Raw genomic sequence first — 18357 nt, 5'->3', positions numbered from 1 at the left:
AGTTTCATTACGATAAGTTAACTAACAAAAGAGATATTAATGCTTGAAATCACGTTTTGGGTCATAATGACCCTAATGCACGACGAAGGTTAAAATAACCGCCATCTTTTTATGTCTTTATTATTAAGAATTTCAGCCCGGGACTGGTTCGTCTCCGATTTTGAACCGCCATCTTGTATATATTTTCTTCATTCTGGTCGCCTATTTTTGACTACGATGAGTTTCGCATAAAATTCGTCAACTATACAAAAGTTTACGAAATTCATCGCAATTTGATGTGTCGCATGATAGAATTTGCTTCTGTTTATATATGACCAGTTCACCGGTGCTGGTCCGGATCACTAAGATGGCCATAACTCCGGAACGCCCTCACCGATCAGCACCATTTCCAATAACAAACAATGCGCTAAAATTCCGGTACGATTCGAGAGATAATTCGTAAAATTGGCCAATGGGAAGTGCCTTAAAAGTTTGTGAAAATTTTTGTGCACAGACATACATACATACACACATACAGACATAATCTCTATTTCTCGAACTGAGTTGATTGGTATATGTGACTACACTCTCCGATCATTATATCGAAAATTCGTTTTTTGACTTTCTATAGACTTTCAGTACACTTTGGTGTACGAGAAAGGCAAAAATATATGAAATGGCATTGTGATACACGGAAAACAAACAATTAACCCATTTTTTTCATCGCATTTTATTTTCTTGCAGTTTTCTTCCAGTTTTTCTGCTTTCACTTAAAAGCTAGGTGTTTTCTTTCTCCATGTTTTTTTTCTTCATGTCACTTAGAAGCTAAAGAGTTTTTTTTTTCATTTCTCTCTTCTCTGTGAGTTCCTTAAAAGTAGTTTCATGTGTTTCTTTTCTCTGCTTGCACGTTTTCCGACTGGTTTGCGCTTCATTTTTTTTTGCTACACTTTCTTCTTAACTTACCATTCCTACTCGTCGCTACGCTTTTTGCTTTCTTTTCCATCAACTTTTTTTCTCTGTTTCTTTGATTTTTTTTGTTTTTTATGCTTTTTGTTTCTTTTCATCACTTAATCCTAAAAAATCATTTTTTTCTTTCATCTAGTTTTTTCATCATTTTTAATGCTAGGTTTTCATTTAACATCATTAACCCTAAAATTCAATCCGCCCCCAACTGGTTCTCCAAGTATTTTTTTTTCATTTTTTTTTTACTTTTTGTGTTCACTAGTCGATCGGTCGTGGGCATTGCGTTCATCTTGATTTTTTTCTTTGTGTTTGCGTTTCGTTTAATCGCGCTCAATTTAAAGTATTTCCTCTCCAGTCGAACGAAATTTAGAAGATTGGAAACGAAATTAAAACGGAAAATGTGATTAGTTCCTCGGTTACCAAACATTCAGTGTTGTGGTATTATTTCCTTGTGCATATAATGAGGTAAACATGAAAACGAGAACGATCTAAACGAAGGTGGAAGCCCCGCTCGCGATTTTGAAACGTAGGAAAACCTATAATAATCATTTCTTTTTTTTTTAATGTTGCAATCAAAAGACAAATACGTGGAAGATGGCCACCCCATGGGAATATTGTTTGTTCCAATGCGTGCGTCCCATAGGTTAGGTTCGGTCAGGAATCAGCTGTTGTTTGTCGTTTAGTTTGCTTAGAAGTTTATAGGAAATTAAAGTCTCAACAACGGAACACAATTCAGTTGGTTTTCTTTTCTTCATTCAGCTTCCCTAGTCTAAACAATTTTTTATCCTAAATATCTCCTTACAAACTATCAAAAATCATTTCATTTTTTATTCCTACTTTTTTTTCTCGCACTGCACTTACGTTTTCCATTGTTTTTAGTGTGTCTGTTTTTTTTTGGGTTTCACTTAATACCTAGTTGTTTTTTTTTTCCTTAAGCCTAAAGCTACTGTTTTTCATTTCAGCTACTTAATCCTCTGCATTTTTCTTTCCATTTCTCATCCTATTCTACTGCTACTGTTTCTTTTTGTCTACGTTTCATTTCACCTACAGTTTTTTTATTTCGCTTAAACTTATCAACTTGCAAAAACATTTTTGCCTTTGTTTTAGATCAATAATTCAATTAAACGTGAAGAAGCTGTGTCAGACAAAAACAAACAAATTTAGCTCACATGGATTGGGCGCAGAGCATTTACTTTTCCATGCAGTTAAAGGTTTAGAACAAACAATTTGACAGCTTACGGGCCGTCAAAAATTTGACAGCAAATGATGCTCTCTGTTGGTGATCAAAGCAGGAATGGGAAATGTCATGAAAAAGAGAAAAGTTCGCGACGACATCATTGATTTTCCATAACTGAACAGCATTTTAGATAGGTGATGATCGATGGAACAGTCAAATGTCATGACATTTTTCCATTAAACTTCGTGACATTTCCCACCACTGAACTAAAGTTGCTCGAATGCTTTCAAAGGGGGTTTCAATGAAACATCTTGCCGCGCTAAACGACACCCGGAAAATTGAGCCGTTAAAATACGGTCACGTTCCGGAGCGCAGGTCGTCCGGACGTGACACAACCGAAAAAGGTTAGGATTATTGCGCAAGTTTTTTTCTTTTCCTTGTTCTGTTTTGTTGCTTTTTGTCTTCGGTTGTTTTTTTTTGTTTAGTTTCGTTCATATTCGTAACTTTCTTTTACTGGGATAAAAGGTAAATGGTTCCAAAAAAAGTCACGTGCGAAACCGTGCCACTCTCTATAATGGTTGTTTTTTGATTCACATTTTTTTTTTGTTTGTGTGTATGTTCAAGTTTGCTTTAGTGTTCGTTTTCATCTACGTGGATTTCGTTTTTTTTCTTTTCTAACTTCTTCTTTTTGGTTTTTCACCAACTAAAAACTCTTCATCGGTAATAGTTGTAAATGTAATGGGTTCATCTTTTTACTTTTGTTCAGTTTGGTTGAGAGAATAATCTCCACTTCCTCTCGCTTGCTCGTGAATGTATGCCGTTTATGTGTGTATGTGAGAGTGTATAAGAGTACAGTCGTTCGTTTGTGTTTATCTTTATTACTCGCAAGTTTTGCTTTTGTGTTCTCTTGAATGATCGATTCCTCCGTACTAAATGTATAAGTAAAAATAGTCTGATTTGTTGTCTCTTTTGCTCTCTGCGCGTATCATCACTAATCTGATTGGGTTTTGTTTTAAATTTTCTCTTTGCTTTCTTTTCAATAAATAAGAAAATATAGCTTAAAATATTAGTGATGACCAGAGGGGTTTTGCTGCACCGTCAGACATTTTTATTTTATACAACTTCAACAATTAGTGTGTTTGTGTGTGTTTTTTTTATTCTGTACTGTTGCCCATACTTCGCGTCTTTACTTGCAGTTTCTTCTTTTTAATATATGTTCAGTCAGTTTTGTTCATTTTCTCATAACTTTCTCATTTTACATTTATTTTTAATAAAGTTATTTATTGTATACTTTTCTTAATAGTGTTCTCGTTAAGTGTTTTCGAAGATGGAAGATTTTCAAGTTGTCTTTTCATTTTTCGCTAGTTTATAGTTTGTGTGAAGTGGTTTGTTTTGTTTTTTTTTTTATCTCGAATAAATTCAGCAGTGATTTTGAGTACAGTTTATAAATCAATGACATTCAGACTAAAGTATAAGTTTGTCAGTTAAAGTTTGGCGATTTAGTCTCTTTTCTTTACCAACTGAAGCGTGGTGTACGAGGATGGTTGTTGTTCCATAAGTGGTAGAAAGAGGAGGCGAGTTTGCGGGGCGCTGAATCGATTTTCGTACAAGTAGCGATGACCTGCACCAAGAAAAGAAGCAAATTTTCTTCTCGTTTCTGCCGACCAGTGTGTACTAAAATTCCTTTAGTTTGATATATAATTTGAATATTACGTTACTTACGTTAAAAATTGTCCCTGAAAATCGAGAGAACAGTGAGCGATACGACACACCTATGAAAAATTCTTTTCGTCCGCTTTGCATCCAATAAGTAGATATATTACAATCATTCTCAAACAAGTTTCCAAGAGTAGCTAGCAAAAAACGAGATAAGTGTGTATGTGAGTGTGATTCGTGGACTAGAGCGTTGGTTAAGTGGATTAGTACACCTTATGAATATTTCTCTTCCGTTTTTCTTGTCAATAAATAAGCTATACAATACAATATTGATGACTTTCTCTTTTCCGTCGAATAAACAAACAAAAAAATAATATTCGTATCACAGTTTGGAAATACTATCACATAGCGGTTTTCCTCTTTTCCGTTATCTTTTAATCCATTATGTTCTAAAATTATAATCGTCCTATATTGTGTATATATGCAATAAATAATCGATAATTCGCTTGATTATTACTATTAGTACACACTGGCAGCCCGTCTGAACCAAAAACACCGCGTAGGATTGAGAAACAGAAATTTGCTTCTCATATTAGTACAACTCCCCGTCCACATGGTACTAAAATCGTTTCAACCACCCCCGCTGGATGACCTTGTATGCAATGGTATTTAGGATAATTTATAAAACAAGAACAGATAGCTTTACGCTTTTGGGTGGGACCGAGAAAGATTACACACCCCTTTGTGTACTAAAAATGGGAACCTTGGTTTCTTGTGTTGTGACGTCACACTTTCTTCGCGTTTGTTTCCTCAGTACTCCTCCGAGAACTCCCGTACCCCGTTTTATTACGTATAAAACCTAATGAACAGTTCAGTTTCGACGTCGAACGTTGGGACCCGTGCCCCGCTTCCGGTTTAGTACTCGTACGGTTGATTCTTTCGTGGCTTCGGTTCCAAGCTTTATGGGGGAAGGGGGATCCCAACCGACACGAATTTGCGTTGACATTGATTTCTCGAAAATATAGCATCTTGATTTGTTTGTATGTTACTGTAGTTGTTGTTGTTGTTGTTTTTGCTGTTGACTTGTAAGTTTCCGGTTTTAGATTTGTGTTTGTGAGTTTTCTCTTTTGTTCAATATTTTTTCCCTATACAGATTTCTCTGGTTTCATTTATTTTTTTTCGACGAGGTGAAAATAACGACTTTACTCATTTTACATTGATATTTGTCTCAGTTTCTCAGATTTCCTTCTCCGCAATTTTATTCTTAACTTTTTTTTCGCTTGCACTCGCATCACGCTCGTGCTCGCGTTGTAACAATTCGACAAAAGGGGACTTTCAAAAATATTTGTGTAGAAAAATCGCTTGAGATGAGTGTTGTCTCTTTCTTCAGTGTTTTAATATGCTTGAATGTGTTTTTAATCTCTTCTTGCAGCATAGTTTATTATTTGACATTTCTCGCTTTATTCTGGCATTTAGAATTTTTCGTGATTTTTTTCTGTCTCTGATGACAGTTGCAGATTCATACTTCGAGTTGCGTGCGTGAGAAAACAAGATTACATTTCAGACGTGCTTTAGAGTGAGTGATTGAGAGAGAGAGAGAGAGAGAGAGAGAGAGAGGAGAAAATTGTGAAAGGCACAATTTTGCTGTTCATTCCTCGAAAATTTCGCTTGTATTAGTGTCATCTCCTGCTGCTGCTACTGCTGCTTTTGCTGCTGCTGCGATATATGCGGTTCGACTGTGTATGTGTTCTCGCGATAGTTTTTCTTTGCAGGGTTTTGTGAGCGAATGCGATGCGTGTTCTTGGAAGCGCGTTGAAAACTTGCCTGAGAGAAATAAAGCAGGCAAATGGGAGAAATGAAAGAAAAAAGAAATAATTCAACATAATAAAATAATATTTGTCAAAATATACGATATTTACCTTGTAATTTTGAAGAAACGTAATGTCCGGTCCAAATAATGAAGGATTATGGTTTTTTGGAAGGAATGTCTGTGCTCTGAACATAAAGCTTTTATAGCGGTAATGATGACCAAGACCAAACACTGGTTATAAATACTGGCTAAGACCCGCGATAAAACCGAAGTATTTTCCATACTAAAATTTTCACATAATTTCACGTTCCCGATTTTTCCGTTGATTTTTACATCTTCACGAAACTAAGCACAGCAGAGTCCAAATATCCAACTGACGTATAAACAGTTTTATGAACAGTTCAATCAACAAGCCAAAATCACGTCAATAAAAAAAAGTTGTATTTTTATAGATATACCAATAGAGACACTAATATTGACAGCATGAATCATATTTATCGAATGGCTCAAAACAAATTTGAAGATGGCAAATCGAAGGAAGTATAAAATTAAAATTATTTAATCAATCGTTTCCCTTGAAAAAGGCCACATCCCATGGCCGAAACGTCGGGCAGAATAGAATAAAATCGTTTAATTTTCAAAGACTAAGAGAGCCAACTTCCTTCGATCAACGTTCGCCAACACTCAGGAAAATTGCCTCTTACTTAATGGCAAATATCCATGTGCCAAACCACATCCAAAGTATATGCAACCAATACCCGATTACGCAGGCAAATTAGCGCATGAATTGTATGTGCTCTAAATTGTATGAGTCGCTGCTGTATGGTGCCTCATCAAAAGTATGAGTCGCACTAATGGAATACATTTGTTTACCCCCATTGCAAAAATCCATGTCCCGGACACATAGAAGGAATGAAGATTTTTTTCCCAGTGAAGAAGAAGATAACTAAAAAACTTTAAAACTTTGAGATTATTGAATTTATCATAAAATTTTGGTGGTGTCCCTAAAATTTCTCAACAAACTCAAAGACTTCGTTGAAGCTTCATGAGTTATCACTGAAGAAGATGTTGAATCATCAGTAATTGAAATTTTTGGAGTTTTTGCTGAAGGTGTAACTGACATGATAACAACAAGTTACTAGAGAATCCAACTTTTAATAGTACTACTGAATTTAAAAACATCGTGAAATTTTAGCCAAAAAAATATTCTGTGCGAATGTCTCAAATATTTCGTTAAAAGTCTCTAAGAAAACTTCAAATAAAACTAATATTGCTTCTGTTTTTTTCCTGAAGGTGCATATTGTAGGTCGTCAGTTTGAATAATAGTAGTGCTATAAGATAAATGGTGGTTGTTGAGCTCGTTTTATACTACTTTTATTCTAATTATTGTTTCACATTTATCCCATTCCAATCCACGCTTAATCCTCCAACGTACGCTATTGTGTAGGAAATTTAACACTACGATTTTACTGAATTCATTTTAGAAAACGATGCTTTTTTTGGAAAAATGGCGTAGTGTACGCTTCTGGTTAGAAATGACCCTATTGCAAAAGGTGGGTTGAAGGTCTTTTCGGAAATTTTTGAAGATATGTATCTCGGGAAATTGTTTTAAGATTTTCTTTATAGGATTTTCAGTTGTATATGAAAATTTATCGACAAGAAAGTTGGAAGAATTCTTTCAGATCAGGGGCGGATTTAATGGTGGAGGAATTGGCGCCAGCTTCCAAAGTTCCACAAAATTTTACTTCACTTCAGAAAAATGTTGAACAAGAAATATTATTCCGGTTCTCATTGGAAAGATTGGTCAGTAGCTATCAGCTCAGCTTCCTATAAATTTTCAGAATTTCTCAAATATAGGGCCCATATAGCCGAGGCGGTAAACGCACGGGTATTCAGCATGACCATGCTGAGGGTGACGGATTCGATTCCCGGTCGGTCCAGGATCTTTTCGTAAAGGAAATTTCCTTGACTTCCTTGGGCATAGAGTATCTTCGTGCCTGCCACACGATATACGCATGCAAAATGGTCACTGGCAGAGGAAGCTCTCAGTTAATAACTGTGGAAGTGCTCATAGAACACTAAGCTGAGAAGCAGGCTTTGTCCCAATGAGGACGTTACGCCAAGAAGAGAGAGAGAGAGAGAGAGAGAGAGAGAAGTAATGGTCGCGTAAAACTTTTGCAATCAAAATTTCTTAGGCATTCGCAGTTGATGAGTAATGTCGGGAGAAGCTGGAACATAACCAAATGCTCGGAAATATTTATAGATCAGGTTTATCTGAAAAAATCTACGGTTTCCGGTAGGCGGGTAATTCATTAGTGAACATCGGTAACAAATTGGCGTGGTGACAGTCAGAAAATTTCAAAAATGAACTACACAGATAAATATAATGAGAATTACATATCATGTAGACTTCATTTTAGTCATGCCAACTTCCAGCTATGATGGTTTACATGATACATCATGTAAATTTGTATTATATGTCATGTAAAAACTTAGAGTCATGCTGAATTACATGACATATAATGGAAGTTTACAAGATGTTTCATGAAATTGACATGACATGTCAAGTAAACTTCTGTGAAATTCCACGCTCCAATTATGAGCATTATATGTCTCAGAAATTTACCCTAGTTTTTTGATCTGTGTAATGCACTCTTTACCCGATTCCTCCAGAGGTTCCTCAAATTTTCTGAAGACTGGGAATTCCTTCACAGTTTTAAGAATATGTAAGAAATTTTTCATTGGTAGAAACTTGCAAATGTTTCTTCAAAAATTCCTTTATGCTTGAGGAGTTCTAGGAAAATTTCCCCAGGAGATACTCGGAAGTGAGGAATTCATTCATACTTTCCCCGGGAATATTTCTAGGAGTTCCTGGGAAATTTCTCCTGCAGTTCATCGGGAATTTATGCAAAAGTTCCTTGGGAATTCATCCAGGAGTTCCTTGGGAAATCTTCTAGGAGTTTCTCGGAACTCCAGGAATTCCTCGGGAATTTCTCCAGGAGTACCTCGGAAAATCCTTCAGCAGTTCCTTGGAAAATCCACCAGGAGCTCCTCGAAAAATGGTGCAGGAGTTTCTTGGTATATTTTCCGGGATGTTCTTGCAGGAATATCCAGAACTCCTCAAAGAGTTTCACGGGAATTCCTCATGGAGATTCCTACAAGAGTTCCTCAGAAGTACCTCCAGAAGGTCCACGAGGATTGCTCCAGGAGTTCCCGCGAATTTCTGTAGAAGTACCTTGGAAATTTGTTCAGAAGTTCTTCGAGACTTTCTCCAGGAGTTCTACCAGAAGTTATAAGGGATTTTTCCCCATAACTTTGCGAATTCCTGCAGGAGTTGCTCGGCAATTTTCCTAGGAGATCCTGGTAGTTTTTTAGGACTTACAGGAAATTCATTTTGAAATTCCATGGGAAATTCTGCAGTAGTTTTCCGGGAGTTTATCATGGGGTTTCTCAGGAGTTCCTCCAAGAGTGCCAAGTGAATTTTTCAAGGTATTCATCAGAAATTTCTTCAGAAGTTTCTAGGGAATTAATACCTCAAGAAGTTCCACGGGAATTCTTTCAGGAGTTCCTCGGAAATTTCCCCAAGCGCTCCTCGGGAGTTCCACCAGGAGTTTCACAGGTATACCTTTAGGAATTCTTCTGAGGTTCCTCGGAAATCTCTCTAGGAGTTCCTTGGCAATGTTCCCAGGAGATCCCTGGCAACTTTTTCAGAAGTTCCTAGGAAATTGTTTCATAATTTCTTCCGGAATTCCTCTTCAAGATTTTCCTAGAAAGTTCTTTGGGACTTTCTCAAGGAGCTCCTCGGGAATGCCTCCAGGAGTTCCTCGGGCGTTCCTTCAGGAGTTCCCCTGGATTTGTTCTTGAAAATGCTTGGGAAGTTCTCCATGAGTTACTTGGGAAATCCTGCAAAATTTCTACATGAATTCATTCAGAAGCTCCTCGGGAATACGTCCAGGAGTTCCTAAAAATCTTCCAGGAGAACTCTGGGAAGTATTTCTAAGGAATCACCGAAAAACTCTTGAAGGAATTCCCAAGGAACTTGTGGAGGAGTTCCCAAGGAATTCCTGGAGGAATTTTCGATGGATTCCTGGAGCAATTACCGACGAACTCCTGGAGGAATTCCCGAGGAACTCCTGGAGGAATTCCCGGTGACTTTCTGGAAGGATTCTCGGAGAACTTCTGGAGGAATTTCCAACGAACTCCTGGAGAAATTCCCGAGGAACTCCTGGAAGAATTCCCGAGGAACTCTTGGAGGAATTCCCGGTGACTTCCTGGAGGAATTCCCGGTGACTTCCTGGAGGAATTCTCGGAGAACTCCTGGGGGAATCCCCTGGGAACTACTGGAGGAATTGCCGGGGAACTCCTGGAAGTATTCTCTGAGAATTTTTGGAAGAATTTACAGGGAACTACTACAGAAATTCCCGGGGAACTCTTGGAGGAATTCCTGGAGGAATCCTGGAGGAATTCGCGGGGAACTCCTGGAAGAATGCCTTGGGTACTCCAAGAGGAATTCCTGGGGAACTCCTGTAGGTGTTCTCGGAGAATTTGTGGAGGAATTCCTGAGGAACTCATGGAGTAATTTTCGGAGAACTCTTAAAGAAATGCCCGGGGAACTTCTGGAAAATCCCAGGGAGCTCATGGAGGTATTCCCGAAAAATTCTTGGAGGAATAACCAGTGAACTCCTGGAGAAATTGCCGAGGAAAACCTGAAGGAATTTTCTGGACATTCCTGGAGGAGTTATTGGGAAACCCCTGGAGAATCCCGGGGAACTCTGGAGAATTTTTTTTTGGTGAGATACTTGTGCAAATATTTTTGGGGAACTGCTGGATGAGTTTCCGAGCCTTATTACTAGAGGACTTTTTGATTAATGCTGACGGAATTCTTGGGGAATTTCTGGAGGAATTCCTAGAGGAATTTTCGTGGAACTCCTGAAGGATTTTCCGGGGTACTTCTTGAAATAGTTCTGTGTAGATTCTGAAGAAACTCTCAGTGTTATAATGGAGGAATTTCCGGAAAACTCTTACGAATTCTTAGGAAACTCCTCGAGACAATTTTAGAATAAATTCTCAGAAATATCACAGAAGGAATTCTGGCAGAACTCTAAGAGGAAAGCCAGAAAGTGCTTCTGAAAGAATTTCAGAAGGAACTGATGTAGAAATCCTTACAGAAACGATTGATTGATTTGTTTTTATTTAAGAGACTTTTAGCCCTTGGCTGGTTCGTCTTAAACAGAAACGACTTGAGAAGCTCCTGAAGGAACTTCAGAAAAAATTTCAGAAGCATAACAAAAAAAATAATTGGGGCATTCCCAGAAGAAACTAGGTATTTAACGAATTCCACAAGGATGAATTCCACAAAGAACTCCTGTAGGAATTGTCAATTTTATTATTCTTAACATCCTTCTTACAGCATCGTTTCGTTAAAAAGCTGTCAGTTAAACAAATGTCAAAATTACTTACGGAAAAAGGAGGAATTTTACATGATCACTCTACTTGGGAACAGGAAACTTACCATTATTCGGAAAAACTTTTATCTGAATGCATGCTTTTGAGCTGAGAAAAACGCAAGTTAGCATAAATCTTTGCAAGTGAGTGCAAGAGTGACTGCAGAAGAGTAGTGTTGATAAACTGATACTCAAAATTCACCCATGAGTCATCTTATGAGAGAAATAAACCATCGTATGAGATTTCCAATAGCATAAAACGTATATGGAATACGAATTTGCATATAAATTTGGAAAGGCATTTCTGGGGGAACCTTTCGAATGCGTAGACAAACATTATGTGAAGTTTCTTGCTTTTTTAACAGATATTTGTTTGAAAATGTTCTCTGATTTCTCAAACAAAAGCTAAAAATAAAATAAAAATAACAACGAAATAAAAGTTAAAAAAAATCTTACAATCCGAGTTGTGTAACTCTTCCAGAAAAAAAAATGGTTTTATAATTGCGTTTATAACATATATGATGGGTAAACAGTTGGCGAATCTTAACAGGTTTTTTTCAATAATTCTGATTTATTTCTTGAAATTTCAGCTGGATTATCAAAAAAAAAAAAAAAAAACTGCGGTGGAACCTCAAATACTGTTGAAAATTCCTCTATTTTTTTCCGAATCGTTTAATAAATACCTAAGGAAACTTTGTATACTTCAAGAGAAACATTATGTGAATTCATTGAATTCATCATTGTATAGAATTTCCTTACCTTTCTCAAATAAAACCTAAAGAAGAAAATAAATAAACTGCGGGGTAAAAATAAAAAAAAACTAAACTGCCGGAGCCAATTAAAAACACATCAATTAGGATTTTACTAAAGCGTTCCAAACATTTATCGAGGAGAAAAAGTTAGCAAATATTGGGAAGGTTCTGATAGAATTTTGAAAAACAAATCTTAGAAAAAGTATTTTGGAACATAAAAAAAAACAATTATGTTGGAATTACACAGAATTATTGAAACTTATTCTCTTCTAGTGGTACCCGCGGATTACAATATTCAGCTTCTATTTCGAAGAATCCTGTACGAATAAGAGTTGGTGGAATTGAAATAATAGTACGGAACGAGCTCACCACTTTAAAGCATATTTTTACGGCCACATGAACACCAGTCACCCTCGCAGCTGCTTGACTATTAGTTGCAGTTTGATGGTTCAAAGGTAACAATAGAAACCTTTGTTTTCCAAATGCTAATGTGCCCTTTTCTGATTTTAGGCATCTGTATGTCCCGGACACGTTAACGGTGGGTACCAATCACAGACCACCACTTTATCATTTAAAGCTTCATAAATATGTTCTTATAATCGATTGTTCAAAGTAGGTGCTTTAAAGTAACACCGCTTCGCCTGTCGTTGATGTTTGCTTGGAAATCAGGCAGGGTTGCCAGTATTTCTAATTCATTAGAATCTACCACTTTCAGATGCCAGAAAGATTACAGACGTAAACTGCATAATGTATTTGAGGAAGTATCTGAGAGCAAAATCACTCAAAATCTCTATTTCATTACCTTTCCCACCTAGCACTAGCAGACAAGAAATTTTATCTCAAAGCCATAGCACCAGATGGCATTCTAGTCAATTCTATATCCACCTTCCACGTCATTTCACACAATGATTCCATGGGACATTTTCTTTCTGGGGTTTGATTGCACTCTCGCCATTATCTGGCTCACTATTTCTAGCCCACCTCGGTATAAGTAAAGCTGAAAAAAGTAATTATACCCCAAATGAAGAGAGCAAAAGTATCGATATCTAATTAAAAACCAATTAACCACAATTGGGACTATTTTTTGTTCGCATCGTTCTGCTTCACCAGTGCTTTTGGGATGTGTGCCTTGGCTTCAAATCCACCGCAACACCACCACCTTGTTAGCACTGAGTGAGCCTCACCCTTTATTCAATCGTTTTCAGGAAATTTCTTAACGTTAAGATTCTTCTACAAAAACAAAAAAAAAATCATCAAATTTTATCCCTTATTATCGTTCCAGCTTGTTTCCTATCGTGCTATCCGGCATTAGGCTTCGTAGCACAAAACGGCAAATCTTTTATCTCTCTTGGATGTTCTCATACTTCTGGCATTCAGTTCCTTTGCTTCTACGTCTATCCTTCAACATGCTGCTGGCTCGATTTACATTCTTTCCCGTACAAACATTCCAGTATCTGGTCTTCTAAAGCTACAAAATTATAACTAAATCAAAAAAAGCTTAGAAAACAATCTTCAATTCCATAAAACTGCCTACCTCTCGTGCTTAGCTCGCCGAGCCTTCTCCTCTCTACACATACTTCTCAGTGTTTTTCCTCTCTGACAAAGCACTTCCCATCGATCACTGTGCTGGTTGCATCTCTGGGTTCGTCAGGTTCTTCCTAAATTGTAAATTTTTAAATCGGTCTATCTAAGAACTAAAAACTAAAATTATGAACTAGCATTCTTTTTGCATTTCCCTTCGTTCTCTCAAGTCAATTCTTCACCTATAGTTCGAACACTTTCTTCTCAACTACACAGAAGTCGTCCTCTCCTCGATCTTCTCTTCCATCCATACATTAGTCTGCTCCCTCTTAACCAACAAAAATAAATTAAAAATTTTTACCCTAGAAAAAAAAGCAACTCTCTTTCTCTCGCTGTTTCTAGCTTCTAGCATCCTATTCATTAGTCGCTTCTCATCCCGATCGATCGATCAGGGGGAGGAGAAAACAAATCAGGAAATCGTTCCGGCTTCTCATTTTGTCTCCTGTAGCTTTTCTCGCAAAACAAACGACAAGCATTTTTCGAGAAAATTTTCCTATTTCTATCCTGTCGCATCTTCAGTTTTTTACTTTTTTAGTTTATTTGGTTTGTCCGCGTTCCCATCGTCGATTGCTTTGCGTGAACGGTTAACGTGTGTCAGTACTCTCGTTTTCTCATTCTCATGTTAGGGTGGTGATTTCGAGCATTTTCTCTATATTCTCTTGCAACAGGCGTTACTCTCTGCTGCCGCAGAGAGAATTGTGTAATAAATAAAGTTTTTTTAGGTTTTTTCCTTCGGAGAACGGGAAAAAGGGGAAAGGGAAGAAAAATTAGAACAAAAACAACTGTAAAAACTTAACAAAACAAAAATAAGGATTTTGTTGTTTTAACACAATGCTTCGCAGTAGAATTCTGTGTCTGTGCACGCCAACATATATTCAAACAGAACATTCAGTACAGAGATAGTCTTGCTCAGAGATATGAAGCCCATTAGGAGGCAGATTGCTCATAGCAATGAGCTGCCCCTACTTGTGATGAAGAATGGGTCAAAGGAAACACGGTTAGGCCACGATCGCTGAGATAGACTTGCGCGCGCTCTCTTTAAAACTGCTGGCGTGCACACTCGCTCATCACTTTGCTTACAGCGGTACCTAGGCGCTGTAAACCGCGTTGAAAAGATCCCCGGCCCACTTACTGCGATGTTATTTTTCCATTGAACAACGTTTATTTCTTAACCTCCCGAAGAAATGTGAGAAAGTACTAAAAAAGTAACAGTCATTGTAACGATTGGTTTTCATTGCTTCTGAAGACCTCGATGGTGGTAGGGTAGTCTAAACTGTTCGCTCATGATTTCAAACAAAAAAAAAACAAATAAAGTACTACTAACGGATGCGGAACTTTCAACACACACGCAATCCTGCAAGGCAGGTCGAATTCCTTCGCTTGGCTGTGTCGCTAGGCACACGTCTTTTCGTCGTTCTTCCCATGCATCGAAGTGCGATATTTCGTTATCGTGGAATTCTTCTGAATTGTTTGTGAGTTTCTTCAAGTCTTATGTAAAAACAGCGTTATGTGTATCTCGTCTCGGTTGAGGTATCGGTTTCGCTTCTTACAGTGTGTATTTGTGTTTGTGTAGGTGTACGCGTGTCTGTCCGTGTGGTGAATGTGTTTGTGTGTTTGTTAACTCCCACTGACTGCTGCTATGGGAGTTCATAACCCCTAAAGTCCCATATCCCTCAACATGTGTCAATTGTCGTAGCGGAACCTCTTAGGTCAAGGTTCGCGCATTCGATCGGTTTCTGTTTGGCTTTGCTATCAGTTGTTCCGATACGCTTCTCGCTTCAGAAATACTTCAACATCTATCTCTCCTACCTTGACTTAGAACCATTAGTGCTCGGTTTTGGTTGTTCGTTAACCGGCTGAGGCTGTTTCTATGATTTTTCTATGTTTTTGTTTCGTTCAACTGAGGCGGCGGATTTGGCGACGCTGACGAATCGGCGACGATGACGATGACTGGAAACTACACTACTCCTTCCTAACTTCTTCTCTGCTTCTTCAACTGACGATGTGATGATGATTCCGCACTCTAGATCTGGCGGGTAGCACCGGATCCAGCAGGGCTCTACTTCGGACCATGCTGATACTGTGTGGTGTAAGCCTCGTCTGGAGAAGCCGCCGTACTAACCTGCTCCGAATCGCCCATCTGCATCGTGTGGATGATCGACGGCGTTGGCGTGTAGTACGGATACGTCGGACTGATGTACTGTGGGGATCAAGTAGAAAAGGAAAATATGTTAACTGTGAAAATTCTTCCTTTTGGCCATGATCAACGCCACTTACCGATGATCCAATCTGTAGTGTGGTGAGCTGTGGCATCATTCCGTACGGGACGCCAGCCGCCGGATTGTCACTGGACATGATCATCGACACGCCCCGTGGCTGCACGTTCGTAACCGCATCGGTCTTGTAGGGTGTTCCAACGCTCAAATGTGGAGCCTGCATCTGCACGTACTGCTATGAACGAAAAAAGTTAAAAAAAAACATCGAATTAGTACAACACCTCCTTGAACCCAGAAAAACATTGCCCACCACCCGCCCACACCAACCTGGTCGTCGACCTGTGCGATCGGTTGGGCCATCATGTACCCGCTCGGGACCCACTGGGAGCCGGGCACGGCGTAGCTTCCCACCTGGGGAGCGCTGAACCGTCCGTACGGCATACTGATGTGGGTGCCGACGTTCACGCCGATTCCATTTTGCTGTAGGTTCGGATCGTACGTCACCGGGATGCCTTCGGCGCCGTCACGCCAGGTCCGCGCATTTGGATCCGGGCTCTTGAAGGGGTTCTTCTTCTTGGAGCCGCCGTCGGCGAACTTCACTAGCAGCGGTTCCTTCGCACCCTGCAGCATCTGGCCGTTGAACATCTGGATGATCGTTTCGCACTTTTCCCGCGATTCCATCCGGGCGAAGCCGACTCCTGGGGGGTGCGTGGATGAAAAGAATATGTAAATTATCAAGATGACAGTCCTTAAAATGTATTGCATAGGAAAATTTTTGTTGATTCATTTAAAGATTCTGTTCTAGATTTAATAAAGTTGTGTAGAACATAACTGATTCAAACCCTCTTTATGAGTATACAACCAGCGTGAGTGCTAATATTTTTATCTGAGATTCTCAATCATTGCAACAAGACTAGTGCCCATACAGTTCAACGTGAGAACCCAAGGATATTGACAGTTATCTGAACATCAGTAGTGGCAAATAGTTATGAATGGAGTTTACAACTACCTATTGTCTATATATTGGTAAAAAATTGTGATTTAGCATACCTCAGGATCTGGCTACATCACTACAAATTGTCCAAATGAGCAAAATTGAGTTCTCCAAGCCTAGGATCTCCAAGCAAAGTCTCACGAAACCATGAGCCATCGATGGCGGCCACGAGTTGTGTCCTTGCTCGAAGCACCTCTGGCGGCTTATAAAAGCTGAGCTGGCACGCTGACCAGCCAACTCTGATCTTTCCTACTTCAGCCACCTCGTTCACCTCTCCTACTGGGAGCTCTTTTTTTTTCGTGCTTCAGAGAGGGGCTAATGCACATCGCACCCTCAAGGTTAGCTGCGTAGCCTACAGCAACGAATTTATACATAAATTAAAAAAAAAAATACAGCAACGAATACCGATGACTCGCTTTAAGGAGTCCACCAAGGTTGCAAGCTGGCGCTTAGCCAGTTTTCCGAGTGCTCCTCACTACTCCCTTTGTCCTCGGAAGGCAGCAGGGTCGACATCACGCCTGCTTCCAACTGCACAGTAAGTATCAAGTGCTGACACCAAGTGCACAGCGATTTGACCTTCCCGCAAGTAAGTCCCTATCAGCCAGCGCACAGAAGGACGTGCTGATATGGGGCCTTCACCTGCCCCGACCTTACCGAGGACGACCCCTTTCCAACCGCTGGAACGGATCCCGGAGCGGGAGCCTTTGCAAAAGCTACCTACTTTTAAGACCAGGTTCAGAACTCCGTCCGGACCTGGGACCTTACCTACGCTAAGGGACATTGCTATCCACACAAGTTCCTTCTTATCGCCAGCCCCAGTCCCCAGCTGCCCTACGAAAGGAAGTCAAGGACTAGGATCATGACGCGGAAAAAGCCCCTCAGTGATCCCCTCGATCATCTCTGGAGATAGCTCTGGAGGAGTCATTACACCTCTCGTATTGGCCATCACTATCCTGTAGGCATCACCCCACGGATTCGCATTAGCACTCTGACAGAGATCATCAAAGCAGGCTTTTTTGCTTGCCTTTATCTCAGTCTTCAGCACGACTTTGGCAGTGTGCTCGCTGCATCCGCCACCTAGGCCCATGGCCCGTAGGCAGACAGGTTCGCAATCGCTTGAGTCCACTAGTAAGCCAATAGTGTTAGACCAGGACTACAAAACGTCTCGTCAATAATCGACTCCGCACCGTTTCGACTAAAGATACTCTTGGTACCGATATTAGCCAAGTCGAAATCTAGTATGGCCAGTGTCTCTGGCAGGATCTGACCCCGCTGGTTCGAGAAACGGCTTCCCGATTCCACGGCCCAGGCATTAAAGTCACCCGATATTACCACCGGCCTTCGCCCTGTTAGCACGGTCGTTATGCAGTCCAGCATTTGCGTGAACTGCTCGATCGGCCACCGCGGAGGCGCATAACAGCTACAGAAGAAGACCCCGTTTACTTTGGCGACCACGAAGCCCTCATAGGTAGTAGACACCAACTCCTGGACGGGGCATTTTTCTGGACCCATCCGCGACCCAATTGCTGTTGCTGGCAAGTACTCGGTATGGGTCCGCTGTAATGGCGATATCCATCTTCCACTCAAAAACCGCCTGACAAAGCAGTTGCTGAGCCGCTTTTGAAGGGCGGGCACCTTGGACCACCCGTTGGATACCTGTTGTTCACGGATTTCCCGGTACAGTTTGCTACTGTCAGGGCCTTTGCATGACTTGTGCCCTGGTTCCAGACACCTGAAGCAAACCTGTGGTGGTTCGTGGAACGTCAGATGACATACGCACTAGCC

The 18357-nt window shown here is 39.9% G+C and overlaps 1 protein-coding gene across 9 annotated transcripts in view; it reads right to left on the bottom strand.

The window, feature by feature from the left end:
* Positions 1-749: 749 nt before the first annotated feature.
* LOC109403214 (protein alan shepard) overlaps positions 750-18357 on the bottom strand; it is a 789956-nt gene continuing 772348 nt past the window's right edge. For 7 of the 9 annotated variants that reach the window (XM_062853104.1, XM_062853102.1, XM_062853106.1 and 4 more), the window contains 3 exons: positions 15906-16276; positions 15640-15813; positions 750-15562 (listed from right to left, as the gene is read on the bottom strand). In XM_062853104.1, the coding sequence (XP_062709088.1) occupies positions 15422-15562; positions 15640-15813; positions 15906-16276 (686 nt within the window). In that variant the 3' untranslated portion in view covers positions 750-15421. The remainder of the gene's footprint in view (positions 15563-15639; positions 15814-15905; positions 16277-18357) is intronic. The other 2 variants (XM_062853105.1, XM_062853103.1) reach the window with 1 other exon arrangement.

Source organism: Aedes albopictus, chromosome 2, assembly GCF_035046485.1.
Source record: "Aedes albopictus strain Foshan chromosome 2, AalbF5, whole genome shotgun sequence".
NCBI classification, from domain to species: Eukaryota; Metazoa; Arthropoda; class Insecta; order Diptera; family Culicidae; genus Aedes; species Aedes albopictus.
Note: the sequence above shows the minus strand (reverse complement) of the source record. Positions and strands in the feature narration are given on the sequence as shown.